Source organism: Vombatus ursinus, unplaced genomic scaffold (assembly GCF_900497805.2).
Source record: "Vombatus ursinus unplaced genomic scaffold, bare-nosed wombat genome assembly UNPS02014832.1, whole genome shotgun sequence".
Taxonomy (NCBI): domain Eukaryota; kingdom Metazoa; phylum Chordata; class Mammalia; order Diprotodontia; family Vombatidae; genus Vombatus; species Vombatus ursinus.
The window spans coordinates 1,728,852-1,755,771 of record NW_020954610.1 but is presented as its reverse complement, the minus strand read 5'-3'; the positions used below and the strand labels follow the sequence as shown (position 1 = coordinate 1,755,771).

At 37.4% G+C, this 26,920-nt stretch overlaps 1 protein-coding gene across 3 annotated transcripts in view; it reads left to right on the top strand.

Annotated features, from left to right (window-relative positions):
* The window catches only part of LOC114025659 (BDNF/NT-3 growth factors receptor-like), a 412,069-nt gene that overhangs the window by 38,226 nt on the left and 346,923 nt on the right, over positions 1-26,920 (top strand). For all 3 annotated transcript variants that reach the window (XM_027839136.1, XM_027839137.1, XM_027839138.1), the window contains exons 2-4: positions 13,450-13,524; positions 13,628-13,699; positions 21,523-21,591. In XM_027839136.1, coding sequence (XP_027694937.1) covers positions 13,450-13,524; positions 13,628-13,699; positions 21,523-21,591 — 216 coding nt within the window. The remainder of the gene's footprint in view (positions 1-13,449; positions 13,525-13,627; positions 13,700-21,522; positions 21,592-26,920) is intronic.

Genomic DNA, 26,920 nt, shown 5'->3' with positions numbered 1-26,920 from the left:
ATTTTCTCACCATTATAGTAGTAGCTACCAAATCTTATGTGATTCTGACTGCTTCTTTGCTACTTGGACTCTTTTTCTGGTTACTTGCAATTTTTTCTTTGATTTGGAAGCTCTAAATTTTGGCAATAATATTTACTGGGAGTTTCCATCAATTTTTTTATAAAAAGAAATTGACCAGTGGATTATTTCCCCCCTACTTTACTTTTCTGTTCTAATAGATCTAGAGAATTTCTGTTTATTGTTTCTTGAAATACTAAACTCTTTTGTTTTGTTTTGAGGGTCTCAAAATGTCATTTACTTATATGTTGGTTATGATTTTCAGTGTCTGATGATCCTTAAGTTATTTTTCCTTGTTCTGTTTTCCATGTAAGCTATTTTTAATAGTATATGTTTTACATTTTCTTCTACTTTTTTAATCTTTGGATTTTGTTGTAATATTTCTGTTTGCTCCATTCCAGTTTTCAGGGAGTCTGTTACTTCAATAAAATTTTATACCTTAAGTTCTAAACTCTTTATTCTCTTTCCAATCACATGTTTAAGATCTTCACTTTTTCCAGATAATCTTGTGGCCAAGACACAATTTTTTCTGAGGCTTTGTTTGTAGTTGTTGGATAGTTACTATTTCCTTCTAAGTTTGTCTTTTGGGTATCTTTGGATCCATAATCCATAATACTTCCTTACATTGTTTGATGTCATTGTTTATTCTTTTCTCTAGTACTCAATTTGGGACTTTGTGTTAGGGCCACAAATCCTGTACTCTTGGATAGGGTCGTTAAACTTGAGTGTCCTGACCTTGGTTTCCTGTGTCCTTGCTTCTGGCTTTCACTTCCCTTGTTGTGTCTTTGCTTTGAGTTTTGGCATGTTTCAGTTCTCTCCCACCATTTTTCAGGTTCGGAACCCTGAGTTTTCTAGTATCTTCTGTAGTGTCTGAAGTTCAGTGGTGTGAACCTCCTTCTAGTATCCTTGGGGCTTTCCAGGCAAAGTGCTATTGGCATCCTACCCTGTACTGGTAGATCTGTGGTCACATTATTGTGGGTTTTGGCCCAGCTTGGAATTTCCTTGTGTGAGAACTATAGCCTCTCTGCCTTTAGGTACAGAATGTTGTCAGCTTCAGGAGAGGCAGGATGGTTCAGAAGAAAGAATAATGAATTTGGAGTTAGATGACCTGGGCTCATATCCCAGCTTTGCCAATTACTACTTGTGTGACTCTGGGCAAATTACTTTCTATGACTCAGTCTCCTCAACTGTAAAATCAAGAAATTGGACTAGACAACTTCCTTCCAATTCTACAAAATATGATGATCCTATCTTCAATAGGAAGCCTTTCCTAATCCCTCTTAATCCTAGTGCTTTCCCTGTGTTGATTATTTCCAATTTCTCTTGTATATAGTTTGGTTGTACATAGTTGCTTGCATATTGTCTCTCCCATTAGACTGTGAATTTTTTGAGAGCAAGGATCATCTTTTACTCTTCTTTATGCTTCCAGCACAGTGCCTGGCACATAAAGGGTTTAATACTAGTACATATTTAATACATAGTAGTGCTTAATAAATGTTTATTTACTAACAGATTGACAGATCCAGTGGATCATCTCTGGTCTACCCTAGTAAGCTCCTGGCTTATTTGTGAGTGCTCATGTTGACTTTCCTTGCAGGATCACTTTTGCAGAGCCCTCAGGCTTTCTTTTTGTGAAGTTCTGAACTGGATAAAGGAACTTAATATAGTTTCTCTTTAAATTGCATGATCACTATTTGGTCTAGTGCTCTTTTTTTCATATCTTTTTCTAGAGTACATGTGTCAGACCTGTTCTCCTTTGACACCATTCATGCAACCATCTTTACTGAAACTCTACATGATTTTTTTAAAGGCCACCTACATCATGGCTAATCCTTTAGAAGAGGGTCCTGAGCAGCTGTCTCCCCACTTCCCCACTACATAGCCATTTGCTATCCACTCAGAATCATCTTTGTTAACTCAACCATAGGATAGACTCGGGAAGGCTACACTGATCATGTAATGAAATGAAATCTAGTCTATAGTATTGTCTGTGTCCAGTGTTGCTGATTGCATGAAGATATCTATTTCTGCAGAGAATCAGTGGTGATGGGGGGTACTTTGTTCTAGAATCCCTCTTTTGTTAAGAGAGTAATTTAAATGAAAAGATAAATTAAGAGGAGTAAGTCACTTTAATCACTTTATTTTTTAAAAAGTAGTCTTTATTTATTTTAACATTCTTTTTTAAAATTCAAGTCTTTCCCTCCCTCCAACCCCTCCCCCACCCATTGTGAAGGTGAACGAGATATCAATTATACATGTAAAATCATGCAAAACGTATTTCCACATTAGCCATATCACAAAACAAAGCAAAAAAAATAAAGCAAGAAAGTTATACTTCAGTTTGCACTCAGAGTTCATCAGTTCTCTCTCTGGAGGTGGATAGCATTTTTTCATCATGAGTTCTTTGGAATTATCTCAGATCATTGTATTGATTAGAATAGCCAAGTCATTAGTAGTTGATCGTCATTATATCATTGCTGTTATGGTGCACAAGGATCTCCTGGTTCTTTTCACTTCAATTTTACATTATTCCATATAGGTCTTGCCATGTTTTTTTTCTGGAACACCCCCATAACCACCATCATTTCTTACAGCACAGTAGTTCTCCATCATAATCATATGTCACAACTTGTACAGCCATTCCCCAACTGATGAACATCCCCTCAATTTCCAATTCTTTGCCACTGCAAAAAGTGCTGCTATAAATATTTTATACATATGGGTCCTTTTCCTTTTTCTTTGATTTTTTTGGGATGCAGACTTAGTAGTGGTATTTCTGGATCAAAAGGTATGCCCAGTTTTATAGCCTTTTGGGCATCATTCCAGATTGTTCTTCAGAATGACTGGACTAGTTTATAACATCACCAACAGTTCATTGATGTACCTGTTTTCCCTTATCTTCACCAGCATTTGTCATTTCTGATAGATGTGAGGTGGTAGCTCAGAGCTGTTTCGATTTATCTTTCTCTAATCAATAATGATTTAGAGCATTTTTATAATACCAGAGATAACTTTTACTTTTTCTTCAGAAAACATCCTGTTCATATTCCTTGACCATTTACCAATTGGGGAATGGCTCTTATTTTTATAAATTTGATTCAGTTCTCAATATATTTGAAAAAAGTGAGGCTTTTATCAGAGAAACTTGTGTAAAATTTTTTGATACTATTTCATTGTCCATGGTATCTTTTAGCATAATGTAGTTTCCCTTGTTATCTCTCTTAATTATGTCTATTTTTGCTTTTGTTTTATCTGAAATTATGATTGTTACCCCTACCTTTTTTACTTCAGCTGAAGCACAATAGATTTTTCTCCAGCCCTTTATTTTTAACTCTGTGTGTCTTTCTGTTTCAAGTGTGTCTCTTATATACAACATATTGTTAGAATCTAGTTTTTAATCCTTCTACTATCTACTTCCATTTTATGAGTTAGCTCATCACATTCACAGTTATGATTACTAATTGTGTATTTGCCTCTATCCTATTTCTTCTGTTTATCCTTTTCTCTTTCTTTTTATCATGTCTTTCCTCAAAGGTCTGTTTTGCTTCTAGTGACTGCCTCTCTTAATCCATCCTCCTTTTTGTTTCTCCCCCCTGCCATATTTCTTATCCCCTTCTCCTCCTATTTCCTTATTGAGTAAGATGGATTTCTATTCCAAACTGAATATGTGTTTGTGTGAGTGTGTCTGTATATTACATATATATGTATGTGTATATGCGTATATATTTTTCCATCTTTGAACAAATTTTGATGAGAATGAGATTTAAGCACTACCCTCCCCCATTTTACCCTTCACTATAAAAGCTCTTCCTTGCATACCTCTTTTATAGGAGACAATTGTCCAGATTCTACCTTTCCCTTCCCCCTTCTCTCAGTGCATCCCTCTATCTCCCCTCTACATTTTTTTAAAAAAAGATCTTCCTGCCATAACTGACAAACACCCATGCCCTGTCTATGTAGACTCCTTCTAACTTTCCTAATAATGATAAAGTTCTTAGGAGTTACATGTATCAACTTCCCATGTAGTAATGTAAACAGTTTGCTTTATTGAGTCCCTTATGATTACTATTTTATGTTTATCTTTTTATGCTTCTCTTGAGTCTTCTGTTTGAATGTCAACTTTTCTCTTCAACTCCGGTCTTTTCATTATGAATGTTTAGAAATCCTCTATTTAATTAAATATCCATTATTTTTCCTGAATGATTGCACTCAGCTTTGCTGAGTTGTTTTGGTTGTAATCTTAGCTCCTTTGTCTTCTGGAATATCATATTCCAAGCTCTCCACTCCTTTAATGTTAAAGTTCTAAATTTTGTGTGATTCTGACTGTAGTTCCACAATATTTGAATTGTTTCTTTTTGTTTATTTGCAATATTTCTCCTTGACCTGTGAGCTTTGGAACTTGGCTTTAATATTCCTAGGAGTTTTCATTTTGGGATCTCTTTCAGGAAGAATTTGGTTAATACTTTCAATTTCCATTTTACCCTCTGGATCTAAGATTTTCGGGCATTTTTCCTTGATAATTTTTTTAATTAATTTTTTTTTAATTTTTAGGCAATTGGGGTTAAGTGACTTGCCCAGGGTCACACAGTTAGTAAGTATGAAGTGTTTGGTCTGAGGCCAGATTTGAACTCAGGTCCTCCTGACTTCAGAGCTGGTGCTCTATCCACTGTGCCACCTAGCTGCCCCCAATAATTTCTTGAAAAATGATGTCTAGGCTTTTTTTTTTTTTTTAATCATGGCTTTCAGGTAGTCCAGTCATTCTTTTTTTTTATTTTTAATTTATTTTTTTTTTAGTCCAATCATTCTTAAATTATCTCTCCTTGATCTATATTCCAGGTCAGTTGTTTTTCTGATAAGATATTTTACATTTTCTTCAATTTTTTTTTCATTCTTTCAACTGTATTTTATTGTTTTTTGATGTCTTGGAGTCATTAGCTTCTGCTTGCCCTGTTCCAATTTTTAAGGAATTATTTTCTTCAATGAGTTTTTGTGCCTCTTTTTCCATTTGCCCTATTCTGCTTTTAAGTGAATTGTTGTGCCTCTTTTACCATTAGGCCAATTCTGTTTTTTAAGGTGTTATTTTCTTCAGTAGTTTTTGTTTCTTTTTTTTAAACCAAGCTGTTAATTATTTTTTCATAGTTTTGTCATATTACTCTTATTTCTTTTCCCATTTTTTTTCTCTACCACTCTTACCTTTTCCTTTAAGTCTTCCAAGAATTCTTGTTAGTTTTGGGTCCAATTAGTATTTTTCTTTGAGGCTTTGCTTGTAGCTGTTTTCACATGATTGTCTTCTAAGTTTATGTCTTGGTGTTCCTTGCCACAGTGGTAGTTTTTTTATGGTCAAGTTCTTTTTGTGTTGTTTGCTCATTTTCACACTTATGTCTTGACTTTGAACTTTATGTTAAAGTTGGGCTCCACTCACCTGGAGGTGGGGAGGCACTGTCCCAATATTCAGGCTTTTTTGTGTTGCTGTTTTCAGAGCTAGTTCTAGGGGTCTGCAAGTTTTCAGTGCTTCCAAGGTTGTGTTATTCTGGGAGAGGTGTGGTCACTGTTTTCCTGGTCTGGGTTCTGGTATTTACCTATGAAGGGCCCCTGCTCCCCTGCAGCCACAATTGCTAGTGCTCCTCTTGGTCTTGGAACTATGACCAGTTCCCCTCCTGCCCTGCAGCCACAAGTACTAGTACTCCCCTTGACCCTGGAACTGTGACCAGGGCTTTTGCTCCCTTATGCCCAATCACAGGTGCTCCTCTCTGCCACTGAGCTGCGACCCAGAACTATTTATAGACAATAGAGTTACCAATAAGTGCCAGCTGTACCCAGTGTCAACAAAGGGTCCCCTTTAATCTCTTTCTGACCAGTTGTCTGACCCCCTTACTGTCGCTGGGCTGAGAGCTTCCAAAGCTGCTGCTGCTATCTCAGCTGCCTCCAAAGTCTATGGCTGATACTCTTGTTGCTCTCCTGGTCTGCACCTACCCCAGTGTTACAGACATCTCCTATTGACCTCTTAAATTGTCTTAAGATGGGTAAATGTCTCCATCTGACCTTTTGTTGACTGTGTTGCTCCAAAATTTGATTTGAGGTCTAATTTTAAAGTTGTGGGAGGGGAATGTTAGGAGAGTTCAACTGGGTCCCAGCCTGTACTCTGCCATATTGGCTCTGTCCTATTTTAATCACTTTAGAAGCAATGTGTTAGAGTGCAAAGAACACTGGTCTTGTACTCAGAGACATGATTTTGGGTACTGCCTCTGCTCCTTACTAGCCATGTAACCCTGGACAAATCCCTTCACTTGTCTAAGTCTGTTTCCATATCTGTAAAATAGGTAGAAAAAAATACCTGTAGCACTTACTATTCAGAATTATTATGAAGTTCAAATAAAATGATATATGTAGAATACTTTGTAATCATAAAATACTGTATAAATGCTAGCTATAATTAATGTTAGTGGTCTATATTGACTATATTCAAGCAATGAAAATTTTGACTGCACTTGTGTAATATATAACAATTTGGTAATATCATTAGAATTTGTTGTTCAGAACTACAGTGATCCTGTTTCTAGCCCCAAGGATGTCTTAGTATTCCTCTTTATTATCATTCCTAGAGATCTGGAATCCTATACTGCCTATTCCTCTTGGCGGTATTATTTTCATGCATTATAGACCACAGTGTTTATGTGGATATCTTTGTGGTTATTTATTTCTTCCTGCATCACTTTCCTCTGTTTATTGTTTTTTTTTTTCCCAAAGAAGTGCCAAAATGCTCTTACCATACACCCTTGGAGCTGTTCCTGCCCAGTATTACTTACTCTTGTCACAAAATCAGAGGATTGGATGGGAAGGAGTCACAGATGCCATAATTGTTCCACAAGTGGCCAGTGACTGCAGGATCCCACAATTGTTTTGTTCAACCTAAATGGAAGATATTACTATCTCTCCAAGTTGTTTCCTGCACTGAGAAGCTGAATCTAGCTTGGCATTGTGGGAAAATTTCAAGCCTATAGAGTAAGCTTTTATGAACAAAGAAATGGAGGGAAATCGGATCAGGGCTGATTGTTCTGATGTTGAGGGTGTTAGCACAGCAGGAAAGGTAATTCAGTGAAGCAGTGGAGGTAGAGTCATATTGCTGGCAGTAGAGAACCTGGTGGTCTTGCCCACTGTAGGGCCACCTGCACTTAGCTTATTTGTGTAGGAGAAACAAGAGGGACATTACTGGTGGAACTGTTACATACAATCCCCTTCTGGCATTCTTTTAAGCAGTTCAAAGTGGCACTGATTGAACACACAACTTCCTGAAGTTATAGGTTCATCAAATTGGCTTTCCTACTTAAATGGAACCCCAGCAAGAGTGGAAATTCTGGGGCATGACTTTGGTAATGATAGCCTTACTAATTCTCTTCATTGGTGCTGTCCTTTCATTGCTCTGCTATGGTAACATGAGGCAGGGAGTTCTAGTGTTTCCCAAGCTGCCTCCCCATCAAAAAATAGAAGGGAGTATCATGTAGGGGAGGGAGAGGCAGAAGAATAGGCTTTAATAGTTTGCCTTTGCAAACATACTAGTTAAGGAGATTGCAACTAATATGTATTCTTAAAAATTAATTTATTTTAAACTTAAATACTAAAACTTAAATTGAAAATAATAAAAGAAAAAGAACATTGCCATGTACACAGCAGAATATGAGAGGATTAAAAAATACAGCCATAAATTTCCCTTTCAAGAAAGCCTATATAATAAATACTACACATTATCTTCAGAACTGTCCATCTTTTCTTTATTTCCTTGTGAGTTTTCTTTTGTTCTTTGCTATCCACTTTTTATTTTGTTTTTTTTTCCCCTTCCTCCTCCCCCGCTTCCACAAGAAGGCTACTATTAAGTGTGTATATGCGTGTGCATGTGTGTATGTGTTTATCATAACTGGATTTCCTCCCGGGGACCTCTTATAGAGTTTATCTATTCTTTGGGATTTCTCTTGGGAACATCAGAATTTAGTTCCCATCTGGGTTGCCACATCAAAAGTAAAAAGGATCCTTATTTCCCAAACATTGAGAAGAAGCTATTGACATTGAGACATTGAATATGGAGTGGGCTTTTTTAACTTGGGGGTAGCTAGGTGGCGCAGTGGATGAAGTGCCAAGCTTGCAGTCAGAAGAACTCACCTTCATAAATTTGAGTCTGGCCTCAGACACCTACTGGCTGTGTGACCTGGGCAAATCACTTAACCGTGTATGCCTTAGTTTCCTCATCTGTAAAATGAGCTAAAGAAAGAAATGGCAAACCACTCCAGTATCTTTGCCAAGAAAACCCCACATGGGATCATGAAGAATTAAACACAAATTATTTAACTTAACAAAAAAAAAAATCACATGCATGAGTCATACCTGAGCCCATAAGCCATCAAAGATAACTTCTATTTCTCTAGTGGGAGTTGGAGGGATCACCACCTTTCCCAAACAGTAATGTAGCCCTCTAGACTTATATAGAAATACTTTGGATTCTTCTCTTCCTCTAAAGAAGAAAGAAGATAGGTTTATTAGAGAATCAAGCAAACCACTTTCCAGTGAGTGCTGAAGCTTCAGGACTTTTTGATAGTTTTCCAGGCTTATGATACCAACCCTGGGTGAGCCACCCCCTACAAAGCAAGAGGATAAACTTGGGGTTAAAACAGTTGACCTCTGCTTTTCTGTACTTTAGTAGCAACTTCTTCCTTTTTCAAAATAATAAACAGGTCTTAAGAGAGAGCTGAGCTTTGTTACAATCCCAATTTAGAAAGAAGGTAAACACTTTCATTTAACAAATAAACGAAATAAAATTAATGTGCTATTCCTTAATATACAAAGATTATCCTGTTGATCTGCAGTAAATAGAGAATGAACATGCACAAAACCACATAATCTCAGAGTTGAAAAAGGACCTCAGAGGCCATATACTCCCAGACAAGTGGTTATTCATCTTTTTGCTTAAAGACCTCCCATGAGGAGGAATCCATTTCCTCTTGAAGCAACCCATTCTACTGTTGGATCGCCCTAATTGTTAGAAAATTCTTCTATACCCAATCCTAAATGGGCTTCTTTGCTATTTTTACTCAGTCCTCCAACTTCTGCCCTCTGGGACAGTTTGTATCAATTCAACCCATAGTCTTCTTTCATTCAATATAATGGAATACCACTGTGCTGGAAGAAAGGATGCAGGAGATGGTTTCATTAAAACTTGGGGAGACTTTTGTGAACTGATGAGGAGTGAAATGAGCAAAGACAGAGGATAGTTTATACCATAACAACATTGTAAAAATGACCAACTTTGAAAGACTAATCTCTCTTATTTCTAATGGCATACATTTTTTAATTGGTTAGCAAGGGGTGAAAGGCAGAATGGAGAAGGTAGACAACTCCTGAAGGGGTGAGATGCGTGGTGGGGTGCAATGAGGAGTGCTGTTTAACTTTACTGTTTATAAATATGCATGTTTTATTTGCCAGATAATTTTGTTTTCCATGACTTTTAGGTATTATTTTGTGATAAGTCAAGCTATATTTAGGTTGAGGAGTATTGAGAAGTATAAGAATATTTTTGAATCTTACTGAAGGTGGACAAATGTTTTATCTTGACTCAACTGGCCATAAAGAAAGTTTGAGAACTTAAAGAAGGTTTCATAAAAGAAAGAAATAGGCCAGAAATAGTTAAAGTGATAGGTCTTTATTTGGATACATTTTAACTCACATAAAGGTAGGCCCAAGACCTAACTTGATACACATAGGATATAGTTGTTGGGAGGTAGGGCTAAGGTTAAGGATAATTAAGGATATTACCAGTGATGTTAATGGAATTTAAGGCTTAAGTAAAAGGACAAAGGGGAGGAAGGAATATAAGCAAACAAACAAAAATATTTCACAAAATTAATAGACCAATGGATCCAGTTTTTATCAGTCAGTCAATGAACATTTATCAAGCACCTACCAAGCATTGTGCTAAGTACTGATGATATAAAGAAAGGGAGAAGATAGTCCCTCTTCTTGAGGAGCTTGTAGTCTAATGGGGGAGACAACATGCAAACATCTATGTATAAACAAGCTAAATACAGGATAAATTGGAGATAAACATCAGAGGGAGTTATTGATGTGTTTTTAAAAGAAATAAATATCTTATGTAAATAATATACTAGAAGTTGAGATGTCTCCATAGTTTAACCATAGGTTCCCAAAGTGTGTAATACTGTCCCCTGGGGGGTGCTGGAACAATCCAGGGGGGGTGATAGTAGCCACAGGTACAATTGGGTGGCATTGAATAAAAATAAGGGGCGGTGGAAGCATAAAGAAAGAAGAGAAGAAAATTTCAAAAAATGGTACATGTTTATGTGTTGTATAATGGAGTTAAAGGCATAGTGATTACATTATTTTCCAAATAAACACACAAAATGCAAGTTATAACCAATCAGTGGTCAAGTCCACCAATAGGTCTTAACAAGCTAGTGTTGGCAGGTGAGTATGTAGTGCATTGGTGGGAAGTCTAGCATGCATTGGCAGGAATATGTGCATATAATGACTTGTTTACAATATGATGCTATATGGTTACATGACTCAATATTGAGTCATCAAAATTTCAATGCAGGAAAAAACCCACAAATTAACAATAAATTATTAAATTTAAGATGCATCATTTAAAATATATATTTTATATATTTTTTGAAATGATGCGAATTAAAAAAAAACATTAAAGGATTAAAGAAAGTAGATTTCCAGGAGGGTCCTGAGTTATTTTTTTAAGGGGGTGGTAGGCCAAATAAGTTTGGGAACCTCTGTTTTAAGCAGTAATTCAGCCTGTGGACCCAGTTGAACTTTCTCAGGACTACACTTCAAAAAAAACTAACTGAAAGATTTAACTAAAAGAAGGCCTCAGGTTGGATCTTCTACTTAGGAACATATCCTGTAGCTGTTGTGCCAGATGCCTATATGGCATACAGGTTCAATATGAAAATTATCTTACCCATTTTTCTTATAGGTCAAGTAAAATGTTGGCCTACTAATGAAGGAGGTGGGCATTCCCTGTTTTTTATAGGCTGGGATATTTCTCAATTAAGTGTTAGGGCCTCTCTGAGGACCATAGCTAGGTAGGGCAGGGCTTATAATATTTGATGTTTCAGATCCCATTGTCAAAACTTAATCCTTCTAGTTAACCAAAGACTTCCATCATCATTAAAAAGTCCCAAGAAGTAAAAAATTCAAGGAGTCACTAGTCATTTGTGTATTCCTTAGTGGAAATTAAGAGTATGAGAGCAGATTTTGATGTGGAGTAAAAGAGCAAATGCCTGAATTTACTGAGAGGAAAGAGAAAAGATACCCGGAGAGGGAAGAGACAGTGAGAAAATGAACCATTTTCTTCCCCAGCAGATGATATTTATTAGGTATCTATTCAAGGCCTTGTACCAGATGCTATGGGATCACCAAGAAGTATAAAATATAGTCTCTTACAATCTTAGTAGGTGATATGATACATGCAGAAACAATTACAACACAAAACATTTGTGGGATGTGTCATATTAGTGCTACAGACCCTCAGAAGACAGTGTCTTGACAGATCTGTGCACCTATTGTATCCCTCAGTAGAACATAAACCTCTTGAGGACAGGGGCTGTTTCATTTATATTTTTGTACCACTTAGCTCCTGGCACATTTCTTTGTATACGATAGGAGCTCAATAAATTTTTGCTGAATTTAAAGATCTCAGTGGTCAGGGTAAGCTTCATGGAGAAACTCAGAGTATCATGGGATTTACAGTTGTTAGAAACCTTAGAGAGAATCAAGTCCAACTGCCTCATTTTACAAATGAGGAAACTGAGACAGAGATTAAGAGACCTGTCCCACATCACATAGATCATTGTAAGCAGAAGAAACTGGTCTTAACTCCAGGTCTTCTGATTCCAAATCTCTGTGCCATCATAGGTCATAGAACTAAAGTTGGAAGAAAACTTTAAAGGTCATCAATTCCAACCCCCTCATTTTATAGTTGAGGAAATGGAAGCCAAGTGTAGGGAAATGATTTAGCCAAAGTCAGATTAGGCAGTAAATATCAGAGGTGGGATTGGATCTTTAGACCCCAGTTCCTAGCAGATTGCTTGTGCGTGCCTTTTCTACATAATTTAAAATTATTTTTCATATTAAAGTAGTTTATCACTGGCTCTAAAACTTTTTAGAGTCAAATGTATATTTGGGTATCCTGATACTGCTTTTAAAATATTTTATAGTATGCTAATAATAATTTATTGGGATAACAATAATGTTTTATGAGACTATGAATCACATTAAAAGAAATCAATGTAAATTTTTCTTTCATACCTAAAAAAAATTTTATGTATTCAAAGGTTAGAGTTGAAGTTCAGCTCAATTTAACAAAGCATTTATTAAGTACTTATTATATACACAGCACTATACTAGGCCCAATGAAAACAAAGGCAAAAATGACAACAATGAATTTACATTCTATTCAATAAAGAAAAATAAATACGTAAAATGAAATGAATAAATAAATGAAAATGATGCATTCATTTGGTTATACTGATATGAGGTTGATATTTTACTAGGAAATAGGGAAGGGAATAAGCATTTATATAGACCTACTCTGTGCCAGGTGTTGTGCTAAAAGCTCTTTTACAAGTACTATCTCATTTGAAGTGTTCTTTTAGCTGTTATGATGAGAATGAATAGGTAACCCTGGTGCTTTTGAGACATGACTAGTGGTTATATATTTAGTTTGTGTGCCTGCGTGTGTGTATGTGTGTGTCTGTATACATGCAATATATGTATATGTATACATGCACATACACATATAAATATGTACTATATATACCTAATACACACGTGTATGTGTATACAAACATATATATTACATATATATTGCACACATACATTTATATACATATGTATTCGGTTTCTTATGGCTTCTTGGTACCTTAAAAAGTAATGTAAGCTGTCCTTGTTAAGCCTGAGGAGTGAGCTCAGAAATTTGAAAGAACAGCTTCCTGGTAATTGTGCCTCCTTGGAATTTTCTATGTCATTGTCCAGATTCTGATTATTCAATCATTAGCATTATTTCCTTCCTAATTTATTAAAAACATTCGCCAAACATAAAGTGCCTCCTTTGGGTAAGTGTGATACACTTGGGTGGCAGTGTTGGAGAGATAAAGATAAATCAGACAGAGCTCCTGCCCTCAGGGAATTTACAATCTAGCAACATGGTGGTAGTGTTAGGGCAGAAGGCCTGCTTGGTCTGAAATATTTGAATGAAAAGCTTGCTTCTTTCTCTTCTTGATTTCTTTTGTGTTGCAGCTAGAAAAATTTGGATAAGCCATTTGAAATGTCAAAAAGACTACCGATTTAGAAATTTATCTCTGTATTTTGTTACAGTTATATTGCAAAACAGCCAAGGTTAGTGTCCATCACTGAAGATGACCTGGAAGGATATGTGGGGCTGAAAAATCTGTGAGTACTCAAATTGCCACATTCTGTCCCAGATCTTTTATTTTTGTTTTTGTTGTAATTTATGCTCATTGGATACTAATACTTGTGCAATTTGTTTCTGTAGAACGGTGGTGGAATCGGGTCTAAGAACAGTGGCTCTTCAAGCCTTTCTGAAAAATCCCAATCTGCAATACATGTGAGTAAAAGTTAATTCTGTTGCTTTCTGGTATATAACAGATACAACTCTTCTCTAGCCTCTGTTTTCCTCCCTTTTCTCCCAATCAAGACCTGAAAACTTTTTTTTTGAAAAGATTAGCATAACTGTGATAATGACCTACAAGCATCTGCTCTTATTTCGTTATATTTTGGGGAATATACTAGAAGGGTATTAGAAGCAGCCTGTTTATTCTCCTTCTTGAACTTCTGGGTCATTTCTGTGTTGTATTGAGCTGAAGCCAATTGGCAGAGTCTCATGTGAAAACTGTTTCCCAATAGAGACTCCTTGATTCTTTTCTCTGGAATCTTTATATGTTCCTTGGAAGAAAAACTTTTTGCATTGGGGGAGAAATGGACTTGGAGCACTAACACTAATGGTCATTTCTCTGCACTGGGCTTTTCACAACTACCTTCATTTTCCTAGAACCACCTGTAGTGCATTGATAAAAGAGGAAGGGAGAATCAATCAGCAGGCAAGGAGAAGGCTTAGAGGCTCATTAAAAAGATAGAGTGCTTTGGTGTAGTCAAGTTGATGTATAGCTGACTATAGTGAAATAGAAATGTAGAAAATGGAAACTATTAGCAGGGTGTTTACTGCCTGTTCCTGTGAGATGATGGCCTAGAGTCAATAAGTTATGGCTTTCCCCAAGAAGTTTCTTCTTTGATGCAGAGGTTCTCCCCTTGTGACCAGACTGAAAAGGTATTTTCCCTTTAGGAAACGTCTTATTACCACATCCTGGGTCTTCACAGCGGCAGCAAGAGGGTATTTATACAGGGTTGCTTCTAATCATACTTCTTGACTCCCTCATTCCCAATTTTCCCTGTTGTGCCTTTGTCAAATTATTTTTGGAAGGTGAATGAATATAGGCTAAATTAAGTTTATGCCATGCAAATAACTAACATACCAGCCTTTTACCTTTATTTTTTATTTTGTGTTCAGACCTGTGATTTTATTGTTGTAGGGTACTGATGTCAAAACCCAAATAGAAATGGGGTCCACTAAATAATACATAAAAATCTCTGAAGGTCACACATTGACTAAGAAAACCACATATTAATGTTATCTATATTTTATTGTATTTTCATTTATTTTGTTAAATATTTCCCAATTACATTTTTATCTAGTTTGGGCTTACCATGGAGTATTTTTGGGGCTGGATATTTGATAGCTCTGGTGTAGGGAACCAAAACTCCTTATGCCAAAATAGAGCAGTGAGTGTTTTATAATTTACAGTTTTAGAGAGTTTCCTGGGGCCCTGAGAGATTAGGTCACTTGCTCAGGGTCACATAGCTACAATTTGTTAGAGGAGGATCTTGAACTCAGGTCGCCCGAATTCCGAGTCCAGCTTTAAATTCTACTTTTAGGAAGTGATGCTTAGCATGGCGTTATTAAAGGAAGGTTGAAATCTGAGTCACTTGCAGAGTGATCTCTTTTAGATTCTGTTGACTGGATGTTTCATGGACATTTGTTTATTGTGCGGCAACCCTGATTTTTACAAAGCAAAATATCGCAACTTCATTCATGTTTTGTAGGAGTCAGAGAAAACGATGCTTCTTTGAAAATGAAGTTTATAGCATTAATGTATAAAATAGAAAGTAAACAGTAAGATAAGACCAAGGAACTTTATTAACACATTTCCTCTGAATACTTTTTTGGCAGCTGCTGGGCCATCAGTTTGCCTGTACACATCTGATGCCTGCGTAGGCTTTGATAACATAAACAACAGATTAGTTGGATAGAAGGAAAAGTCAGAATGCTCTAATACAATCACTTAAGTGTAATTAATGACCTCAATAGTTGGGTTCTGGCATTTTCATTACAACTGACCTTAGACCCAAATTACTCAACAGTGCCATTTAACTAGCTGTTTTGCCAAACACATCACTTTTTTCTAGAGTAGTGGTCATAAGCTGAGATCTATAGCTAACAGTAGTGGGCTTATTCATTCTGCTGACCAGTCAATCCACTTAGTACCACAGGAGCTGCAAGGGACCTTGGAGTTTATTGTGCTTAACTGCCTCATTTTACACTTGGGGACATGAGGCCTACAGAAGTTATATAACTTACTCTGGGACACATTAAGTATACGGAGGCAGGAGTCAAACTCAGGTCTTCCTGGTTCTAAGCCTGTCTCCCTGTTGTTGCATTGTTTTGTTTAAACATTATGGTTTTTAGTCCTGCAGTGCATCTTTTTTTTTTTTTTTTTTGTGAGGCAATCAGGGTTAAGTGACTTGCCCAGGGTTACGCAGCTAGTAAGGTATTTTACATTTAACAATATATAGCAGAATGATTAGAGCAATAAAATATATTAAGTGGTTGTCTTTACGTGACTGAAATGAATCTAAAGATCTACTTACAGCCCTTTGAAGAGTTTGAAATTTAAAGCAGAAAATTTAGATAAGACAGACAAGGATCAAGTTTCCTAAAATGCCAATATGTGGAAGACTGAATATTTTAAAAATTATCATGATTACTACTGTTCTTCTTAAAGATTTGATCTTTCTGTCTCATGTAGACTATAAAAGCAGTGGTCACTCATAGACCAGATGCTAATATTGATCAGTGTGGAAACTTTAACTTGATCTGTTTTTCTAAGCTGGACCAATTTGCTTCTTCTCAGGTAATCTGGTGGCCCTTTGTTCCTAGAGGATCACTATACTTGTGGTTTAGTGATGGTACCTCATCAGCTTAAGTCCTGTTGCACCTCAGAATTCACTGACTCGAGCTACCAATTAGCCTTAGCCTTGCCCAGTAACAGGGATTACCGGCATACACCAACATGCCCCACTAGAAGGTTGAATATACCACAAATTCACAGAATAAACTATAGATATTCCATTGATAATAGTAATTATTTTCAATTATACAAGGAAGCAAGCAGCAAGATTGTAAAAATGAAAAAAATGGTGGAAAGCATCATCTATGTATATGATGCAAAATGCTTTTCACAAAAATGAAGCCTATAAGTTTGGGAGAACAGGAAGATCCATTTTAATCATGAGTGCACAGATCTCAGTAGCAACTTTTGACTTAGATGAGAGAGTAAAGATAAATAGGTTGGCCTCCTCAGAATAGTAGGGACTGCTAAGGGCAGGGACCATTTCTCTCTTTGTCCGTACATCTCTGTTGTTTAGTGTCGTTGTTTGTCCTTCATTCTTGAAGAGGACCAATGACATCAGAAAGGTGATGTCTTGACTTACAAGTGAATTGGATTTAAGTGAGGCAGAGCTGTGCAAGTCATGAGCCTCACTTTCTCTTACAAGGTCATCGAAGTCCAGTAGTAAGCTATAGGTCAGGATGACTGGGTATGGTTCCAGATGCAGTGGGAGACATTGGCCTTTTTAAGCTAAGGTCTTTCCCAGGTCTTAATTTGTCTGAGGCAACACCCATTCAGTGATTTAAGGTTAAGTAAGAAATAAGGCAAAAGATGTCTTTTAGTTTGCCTACTCAAAAAAAAAAAATCAAACTGAGAGGGGAAGATTTGATATTTGCACTCACTTTGAGCCATCAAAACCCAATGACCAAATCAGGCTTGGGCTGGGACCTATTTTTGGCCAATCAGTGAGAGCCAGAGTGATTTGGGTTTAAAGCATGGTCAAGTAGCTCCATTTGAATCCCAATGGGCTTTAGCAAAGGCTGATTTTGCAGAGCTCTATTTCAAGAAATCATAAATGAAACTACATGGGACAAAAGAGTTATTTTCCCAGTTTTTTAAAAAAAGATAGAATAAATAAGTAGGGAAGAGGGGAAAAACCTAGCCCCCAAACTCCAAAATATCCTGTGAAGTTTCAGCAATCAAAATTTATATTCCTTTGGGTAGAGCACCCACATGTAAGAGCATGATTCCCCATGTGGACAGAGGGAAGGGGAGGAAGGGAGGGAGGGAGGGAGGAAGGAAGGAATTGTCCAACTGGAAGTGGCCAGTTGGGTGCTCAGTGGGAAAGCTACTACTACTTACAAATTGTTGTTTATCCTTCATTCTGGAAGAGGACCAATGACATCAATGACTTACAAATGAATTGTATTTAAGTGAAGTAGGGCTGTGCAAAGTCTTCTGTCACACTCTCTCCTCCAGGTTCATCTGAGTCCAGTGGCGAGACATAGGTCATGATGACTAGAGATGGCCCCAGAGGCAGTGAGAGATCTTAGCCTTTTTAAGCTAAGATCTTTCCAAGGTCTCAGTCTGTCTGAGGTTCCAATGTTTAATATAGTGCTATGAACATAGTAGGAGCCTAATAAATGATTGTTCAATTGAATTGGAGTCCTCATGCCACAACTTGTGCTACCACCACTGGATAACTTTGTAAGGTGGTGTAGGTTGGCACGGTGAGGGACAAATATCTGATTAAGAAACTTGTACCAAAAATATTAGTGGAATGATCTCTTCTTCTTAATAATACTAGTCAGAGGATTTCATTACTAACTTGAAAATTAATCAATCAATAAACATTTATTAAGCACTTACTGCATGCCAGGCACTGTGCTAATGACTGGGGATGCAAAAAGAACTGAAAAAAAAACAGGCTTGCTCTCAAGGAGCTTACCATCTAATGGGAGATAAAACATGCAAACAAATATATACAAAGTAAATTATATGCAGGTTAAATAGGAAGTCATTAACAGAGGGAAGGCACTAGAATTAAAAGGGGTTGGGAAAGGCTTCCTGGAAAAGATGAGATTTTAGCTGGGACTTAAAGGAGATCAGGGAAGCCAGTAGGTGGAGTTGGGAAGGGAGAACAGTCTAGGCTTGGGGACAGCCAGAGAAAATGCCCGGAGCTAAAAACATGCACTTAAGACATTTCATTCCAAATTATATCTTGAAGGAATACAAATTGGATTCTTTCCTCTTCCCCTCCCCCTCCTCTTCTGCTCTCATGTTTGGCATATCACAGTAATTGGCCTGGGCATTTATAGTCATGTTTGCTTTCAGGATGGGAACACTACATCTAGATAAGTTGATACATTCTTCTGGTCACTGAAATCCATGCCAGAACCCAAAAGCTCAGGATAACTTTAGGGGCTATGAATAATGCTAGTGATTTTATTTTAGAGAGACCTTTCAGAAGGTGCTAATTAATTAGCTCCTTAGTACGGCTGTGTAACCAAACAGTAAGAGGTTTGTTGGTTTCTCTCTCGGTCTCTGTCATTGTCTCTCCCTCTCCCTTCATCCGCCTCTTTTTATCTCTTTCTTTCTGTCTCCCCTGCCCCCTTTCTCTTTTACTTTTGGCTATAATAATAAGTATAGTTCATGAAAGTCATATCATACGTTGGCCCGTAGTACTAATCTACACTGTGCTTTTGGCAACCCTACAGAATGTGCTGTTCCTATTGCCTGGTGGCTTCTCAGCAGATAGCGAGAAGTTTAGGGGGAAAAAGAAAATAGTTTTTCTCTCATTCTCTTACATTTTAACCATTTTCCCTCCTGGGGAGGGTCTGCTTTTGGCGGAGGAAGAACAATTTTTGATGAGAATTAAAATGTCTCTGTCTTACAGATCAAGAAAAAGACAGACAAACTTTTCAAGTTCATTTGGTCAAAGAAAAGCTATTCTTAATTCACTTTTTAAAAAGAAAGAAAAGTTTTATGTGGGCCTGTTTTGCAATTAAAAAAAATTCATATGGGTGAATAGTTTGCAAACAGTTTGGAGGGAGAAGATGGAAGCTCATCAGAAAGGATATACACTAGTGTTCTTGGTGGTGGTTTGGATAGTATAATTATAAAATTAAGTGAAAAATGGACATAGCACCAAATTTTACCTGTGCAGCATCTGGACTTTTATATGTTCTTGTCTAACGAAATATTTTAGTTGCCATTTTCTTTATGCTTCACCTGCAGAAGCTGCCTGGATAGGTAATCTCTAACTATTCGTAGACATAAGCCACCTATTAGCATCTATGCTTTATTACTTGGTAGGAGATTCATTATTCAGACCATCATCATCTAGGGAACAGCCTAATTTTATCTATAAAATACTAAGCCAGTTTCAATGCCAATAATGGAATTTAGAATGATGAAACACCCAGAATTAGGAAGTTACTTGTCCCTGGAAGCATTCAGGCAGAAGTTGGATACCCATTTGGGGGTAGATACTGTTCCTTGCAATAGGATGCATGAAGCAGCTGTACTGAGTTGAACAAGTCCTCTAAGGTCTTTTCCCAGTCTAAGGGTCTGATAAGGTATTCAGTATTTCCATAATTCACTAAGTTTTGAGCAGGAAACAGATGCTAAGAAGCCAAGTGGTTTACCTAAATGTAGGGAGGCAGTGTGGGTGGTTGAATAGGATGTGTGGCTACGGAGAGCTGGCCTCACAGAACCTGGCTTCAGGTCCTGACTCTGATCCATACTGGCTAGGTGACTCTGAGCAAGTCAGTGTCCCAGACAACCTACTAAGATGAAAAGGTGTAAATATTTATAGTGTAAATATTTCTCATGGATGCACTGGAGCCTGCTCAAATTGGTTCAGAAGTCAATTGTTAAATTATCAGTGTGAGCATTTGCACCTTGAAAATCAGCAAATGCTACAAAATAGGGAATGATTTATTGTCTTACTGATTTTCTAGACTTAAGAAAATGATGGAGAGAGTGTTAATGATACCTATTAATCCAGAGAGCTGGTTGTTAAGTATTTACCAGCACACCACTGGCATTCCTTTACAGTGGTTGAAGGTGTGTCTACATAGAGAGTTCCTTGTTCTGATGAAGAACAGGTCTGATCCTCTCTCTCTCCACCAAAAATATTGGGACTTGGGACTATTTTAGTACAATGTGACTATTGATTTTTATAAATATAATTTGCTTATTTTTAGTTAATACTTATATACACACCCAGAGCCCTAAAATTTGGACATGTTTTATAGAAATCAAAACTTAAAATTCCCATAGTGGCTAGTGTTTCAAAATTCATCCCTCTGGGTCCTATGCCCTAATCACAGGAAGCAATATCTAATGGAATAAAAAGACTTTTGAAGGCAATGTCCCCATGACTTCAGTTTTATTACAAAAAAACCCCTAATTTTTCATTTGATAATGGATGGATACTATTAAGGTCCATTGTCAGGAGAGTTTAGGAACCTGTGGGCAAGGACTCATGGATTCATAAACTATTAGAGATGATCTAGGCTAGCCCTTTTTAACCTTGAGTGTGTGTGTGTGTGTGTGTGTGTGTGTGTGTGTGTGTGTGTATGTATCATGGACCCTTTTGGCATCAGTTTCTCATTTATAAAAGGAGGGGATTCCATCAGACAACCTTCCAGATCTCAATCTAAGCTGCTATGATCCCCTTTTTTCCTTAGAGGCATGGGCCAAATTTAAATAGGAACTTGGAATATTTTGGCTATAGTAAGTACTATGTAAGTGTGAAGTATATGTGTTATGTACTATGTACATGTGTACTATGTAAGTGTTAAGTATAAATGATGTTCCTAATTGTTAATATATTTCAATTGCGTTAAGAAAGAACACTTTCTTTGGATTCTTCTCTTATTCCTTGAGGATTATTGCAGATATTTATTAGAGTATCTAAATGATTTCTTTATCTACATAGGGGTAGAAAAGACTATTGGTATAAAAGAAAAGGTAAAAGAGTAACAGGAAATGTCAACTTTTCCAAACTGGTGAGTTGGGATAAAAAGGGGGAGGGGACTTTATATATGCTCTTTGCAAATGAAATAAAGATTAGATTAGAGACTAGGAAGCCATTTCAAATAATTAAATAAAATATTTTGAGAAATCATGAGTTTGACACTTTAATCCTGAAATGCATTTATGTTTTAAATTCACATTAAATTATTTTGATTTCTTACAGCAATTTCACCAAGAACAAATTGACAAGTTTGTCTAGGAAGCATTTCCGTCATCTCTTCTTGACTGAGCTGTAAGTAATGACTTGTTTTTTGGAGAGGTTTTTTAGAAGGGAGGGCTGCTTACATTTTTTGGGATTGCAGCAAGTGCCTTCATATAATTTTTGAATTGCCAGGCAATTAAGAAACCATTATTTGATATTTGAGGGCACTAAGGTCTTGAGAGGCTAAGTGACTTCATATTGTTAATCAAATCAAAGAATAGGCCACTGACCAATCTGCTTAGATTGTTGGAGGATCTCAGGCTCTTTAATACCTGCTTCCTGCATGTAAGAAAACTTTATGTCCCTACACACACATACACACAACACATACCCCTCCCCTCATTATTCCTAGAGGTTACTAAAGTGAAGAACCAGTTAATGGCAATTTCACCTATGTGGGTCTTGGTATGAGTAGGTATATACTATGAGACCTGGCTGGGAAGCCCCAGTCAGTATTGAGCATCTACAATGGACCATGAAAGGATGCTGATATTTTTTCAGAGCTTGAAGCTCTGGGCATATTTGTCCAAAGAACTCTCACTCCAGAATCAACTGGTTGTTCCTGGTGTTTTGATGGTTTTTTGTGTGTCTTATTGTTGGATGGGAATAATTGCTGTGTCCTAGGGTAGAGATGTTATATGTTGTGGGTACTATGGAAGTTGAGTCCCTTCACAGGCTCTGTTGGTTTCTATGTACTTTCAAGGAGCAGAAAGATTTGCGACCTGTTTCCACAAATAAATGATGTCACCTATAAATTGAATGCCAGAGATAGAACTTTGTTTGGAGTCAAATCTGTCTCCAGATTCATGTCTCAGATGACAATGCTCTGAGATTCTAGCCTCATTATGAAGAGAGATTTGGGGTTGGGGCGTGGGAGGCACATAGATCCTTTTAAACTACTTGATGGACCCATAATTCTATGATTTCATTGGCTCAGATACTTTCTTCCCTTCACCCCACCCCTCCAATAACACAGATTGCCGTGCTGTTTTTGTCCATGTTAAATGAATTAGAGATCTTTCTTTCTCTTTTAGTATTTTGGGGGGGGCACCTATTCATGTGGCACTTGGGGTTGTAACCACCTTCCCATTCTTACTATATGAATGAGTGAAAAAGCAGTTATTAAGTACTCACTAAGGGTTAGCCATTGGGCTAAGTGCTGGGTATGCAAAGATTATGAAACAGATGGTCCCTGCCCTCACGGAGCAGGGAGAAGACAATGTACATAGGAAGGGACTTTTGTTCTGGAAAAGTGGAAGGGGATTGGGTCTCAGGTCTGTTATAGAGGATGCTGATCTATGTGGGAAGAAGCAGGACACCTGGGCACATAGATAGCCAGAGGTCCTTGATGACTGGCTGGATAGGAAAAAAACAAACAAACAACTGAAGCATGGGCTGTTGTCTGGGTCAGCCAGTAGATAGAATGGGCTAAATGGGCTAATTTGATCACACATAGTCACCAGACAACTTGAACGGCGCCAGGGGTGGGAACTCCAAAAATCAATAGATTAACTTCCCTAGGAACTGGAGCATGGATTTAGGAAGACCTTGGGAATGGAAGTCTAAGTCTCAAGTCTGATGTGAAGAGTTCTGGTGCAGCTGGGAAGGAGTAGGATGGCACAGCAGACAGATGGTCAGATGGCAGGTTGGTTGGATGGGCTGGGAAGGTGAAGTAAGATCTGCTCTCCAAAGCCAGCCAATAGATATAGTGGAGTAAGTGGGCTAGTTTGCTGGCAGGCAGTCATCAGTCAACTGATTCACCTTCTTTTTCTGTCCTACATATCCTCAATATTGTTTTTATATCACTTCTTATATGCAAGTTATTGATGGTGACAAAACACAGTTTGCTTCTGCCCATAGTGTATTTTTTCATTGCTTTGGGTTGTTCATAATTGATGTTCTTCTGAGATCATGTTCAAAAATAGTCCTTGAAAGACATTCCTGTAGTCAGTCTTTTCTTATCCTGAAAATTATTTGTTTCCTCTTTCCCTTGAAGAATTTTGACATGTAAATACAAATTGAAGACTTCATAATGAGTTATCTATTCAAACAAACTTTTTTTTTCTTATAGGAATTGGCAACGGTGTACTTAAAAGCATCCAATGTTTTGTGTAGGTCATAATACGTGGTGAATCTAGTCAAGAGAAAAAAAGGAAAATCTATACTCTTTTGAGCTTTTTTAGAATACCTAATCATAATCTCAGCCTATTGATAATTCTATGCAAGGGTTGAAGGAGACTGGATTGTTTCCTTATTTTTTCTATTGAATACCTGAATGGCTTTTCTATGTAAAGTGAATCCTCTGTAAAATGGTAGTAAAAACATAGAAATATAGTATTGACTCATGAGATCAAGTTTGAAGGACTCTCAATTCTTTGAAAGAGAGACAGGAAACAGATACAAGGTATCATCATTATTGCTTATGGTGTACCCCAAAGATCATAACATCACAGATTTATTAATGAGTTGAAAGGGACCTTAGAGACCCTCTAGTCCAGCCTTATCATTTTACAGATTAGGAAACTGAGACCTAGAGGGGTGAACTGACTTGCCCAATGTCATACAGATAATAAGAAAAATGGCTTGCTTATATTGCTTTCAAGCTTGTAAAACCTTTCAAATGCAGTCTGTCATTTGATCTTTATAACAACCCTATCAGATAGATGCTCCATTTTTACAGTTGAGGAAATAGGCTTGGAGAGCTTAAGTGCTTTGCGCAGGGTCACAGAGCTACTAAGAGGCTAAGATAGGCTTTGAACCCAGATCATCCTGACTCCATAGCCAGCACTCCTGCCCTGCTACCCCTCCCCTTCTTGGTGTAGATATGCTTCTCTTTTGAAAGCTTTGAGGAGGGAGGGTAGGGGGCATCCCCCCAAATCAAATAATTATGTCTTGTGTTTAGCTGTTTAAAACATTGTGTGATAGGCTGTATTGAGTGTATAACCTTTCAGGCCACAATGGTGTTTTATTTACTCCTTTTACATTGCTATTGGGGGAAAAGGGAACTAGCCAAGGAAAAAAATAACAACACAAAACCACAAGAAAAATCTTTAACTGCTTATTTACAATCCTCAGTGGTCTATTTAAAATGAATCCCATTTATGGTAATGTGACTTTAAATGAGGCCATTTTAAACAGTTACTTTGGAGCTGTCTGACATTAACCACAGGGCCACAGATTTGGGTGGAGAGTAGGGCTTGGCCTGCAACTCTTCATTCACAACAGTGGCTTTTAGATTGGGTCATAAGAAGCTCAGGGTTCCCTAGGGGCATCTTCAAAGTTTTGCTTTCCCTTTCTAGAAAGTGTGGTCTTGGTGGTGGTATTTCATTTGCGTTTGCATTTGCTAAATCCCCTCCCAGTCTTGCCAACATTTAGATAGCTATGGTCCCAGGTCCCTGGTAGGAAGACTAATTTGATTCTATTTATCTGATATTGATGGAATACCTTCTAGGGGCTGTGCATGGCACTTGGGCTCTGAGGATGCAAAGATTCAAATGAAACACCCCCTGATCTCAGGGGAGCTAACTTTCTTCTGGAGCCAATGTAGAAATCTCTCATAACTTCAACAAGTTTTTAATTGTCACCTACTTGGCAAAGTAATGCAAAGGATTCTTTCATGTTATGATTATGATAAAAATTCTGGAGAAATAAAGGAAAAAATAGTGAACACAATTGAAAGGGCTAAGATAAACTAGGATAAAAATGCCCTGAAGTGTGCACTGCATGGAGTGGGGGCAGAGATGTGTAGTGGAAAAAAATTTCCCCATTCCCCAAAATTGTTCTGCTATTGAACTGCCCTTGAAGCAGTAATTTCTTGAAAAATTTTTTCATGTTAAAATTTGACCTTTAATTGTAATTGTAATTGTAAAAATTGTAAAAAAAAAAAACCCCAAACTATTTTCTATAACTATAGTCATCTCAGCCTTCATAGACCACTTGGTTCAGATCTATACAAGTATGATATAAACTACATAGAGGTTATTTGTGTAACAGAGCAGAACAAATTCAAGTGCCATTTTCATCTTATCATCAGGGTTAACGCAATCCTTCTTTGGGCTCTTGGAATTATAACAGTTAAGGGTCAGTAGACTTTACAAACACTATCATTTGGGTAGTATTCATTCTACTGAGATTCCCCCAAATTTTAACCAAGCCCCTTACCTTTCATTTATCCCCCTTCAGTTTTTTTTTGTTGTTAAGTGTCTCTCATGATTCTGTCTGTTCACTTTATCACCAGTTGATCCCCTTTTATCCTTTTCATCTTTTCTCAAGTCATTGACAATCCTTACTCCTTTCTTCTAAGAATATCCTCCGAGTTTTTATATATTGTTATGTGACTCCACAGGTACAGTCATCTGTTTCTCTTCCTTACTGGTAACACCTTTTATACCATTATGACTCTTTTATCGTAGAGGAAGGTAAATGGATAGAGAGTTGGATTTGGAGTCAGCAAGACCTGAGTTCAAATCCAGCCTCAGATACTTATTAGCTGTGTGACCCTAGGCAAGTCACTTAACCTCCTTGCTCTAAAATGGGGATAAGAATAACAACTACTTTGCAGGATTGTGATGAAGATCAAATGAGGTAATATTTGTAAAAGCACTTAGCATACTGCTTGGCACACAATAAGAGCTGTATAAAGGCTTATTCCTTTCCTTTTCTTTTTGTAAAAACAGATGCACCTTTAGAGGGGGTTCTCTGGAACTTGTTTTTTTTTTTTTTAGAAAATGTTGCATTTACAAATGGACTCTGGGTACCCAGTCCTCCATCAACTGTTCCTACTCTGTCTCCCCAAATGCATATTCTGTTAATCTCCATTAGAGCCCCTCTGACCTGGAATTGGCTTCAGTGCCTCTAGGTTTGAATCCTGGCTCTTCTGCTTACCACCTGTGTGACCTTTGGTAAGTTACTCCATCTCTCTGTACCTCAGTTTCCCAATCTGTAAAATGAGGAGGCTGGACTGGATAACTTTCAAAATTCCTTCCTGATCTAAATCTATGACCCAATGATCTTGTTTATTAGGTCATGTTGCCCTTTCTTCCTGGGATTCCTTCTAATTCCTTTGTGTCAGTCTTCCCATTTCTTCAAAAGATCCATGTCAAGGCTCATCGGTCTCAAGAAAACTTCCTTGATTAGTCATAGCACACATTCAACATCCCCCACCTTCTTTATGGTTTATAACACTTACAGTCATTGTTTGTGGTAAGAGAGAATTTAGAGATCACTTTCATTTTATAGATGAGGAAACTGAAGCACAGAGGGAGCGACTTTCCCACAGTCACACAGGTGGGGGAGGGGACAGGTTAGGACTAGAACCTTGGTTTTCCTTCCTTCTGTATAGATTATATAGATCTGTAAC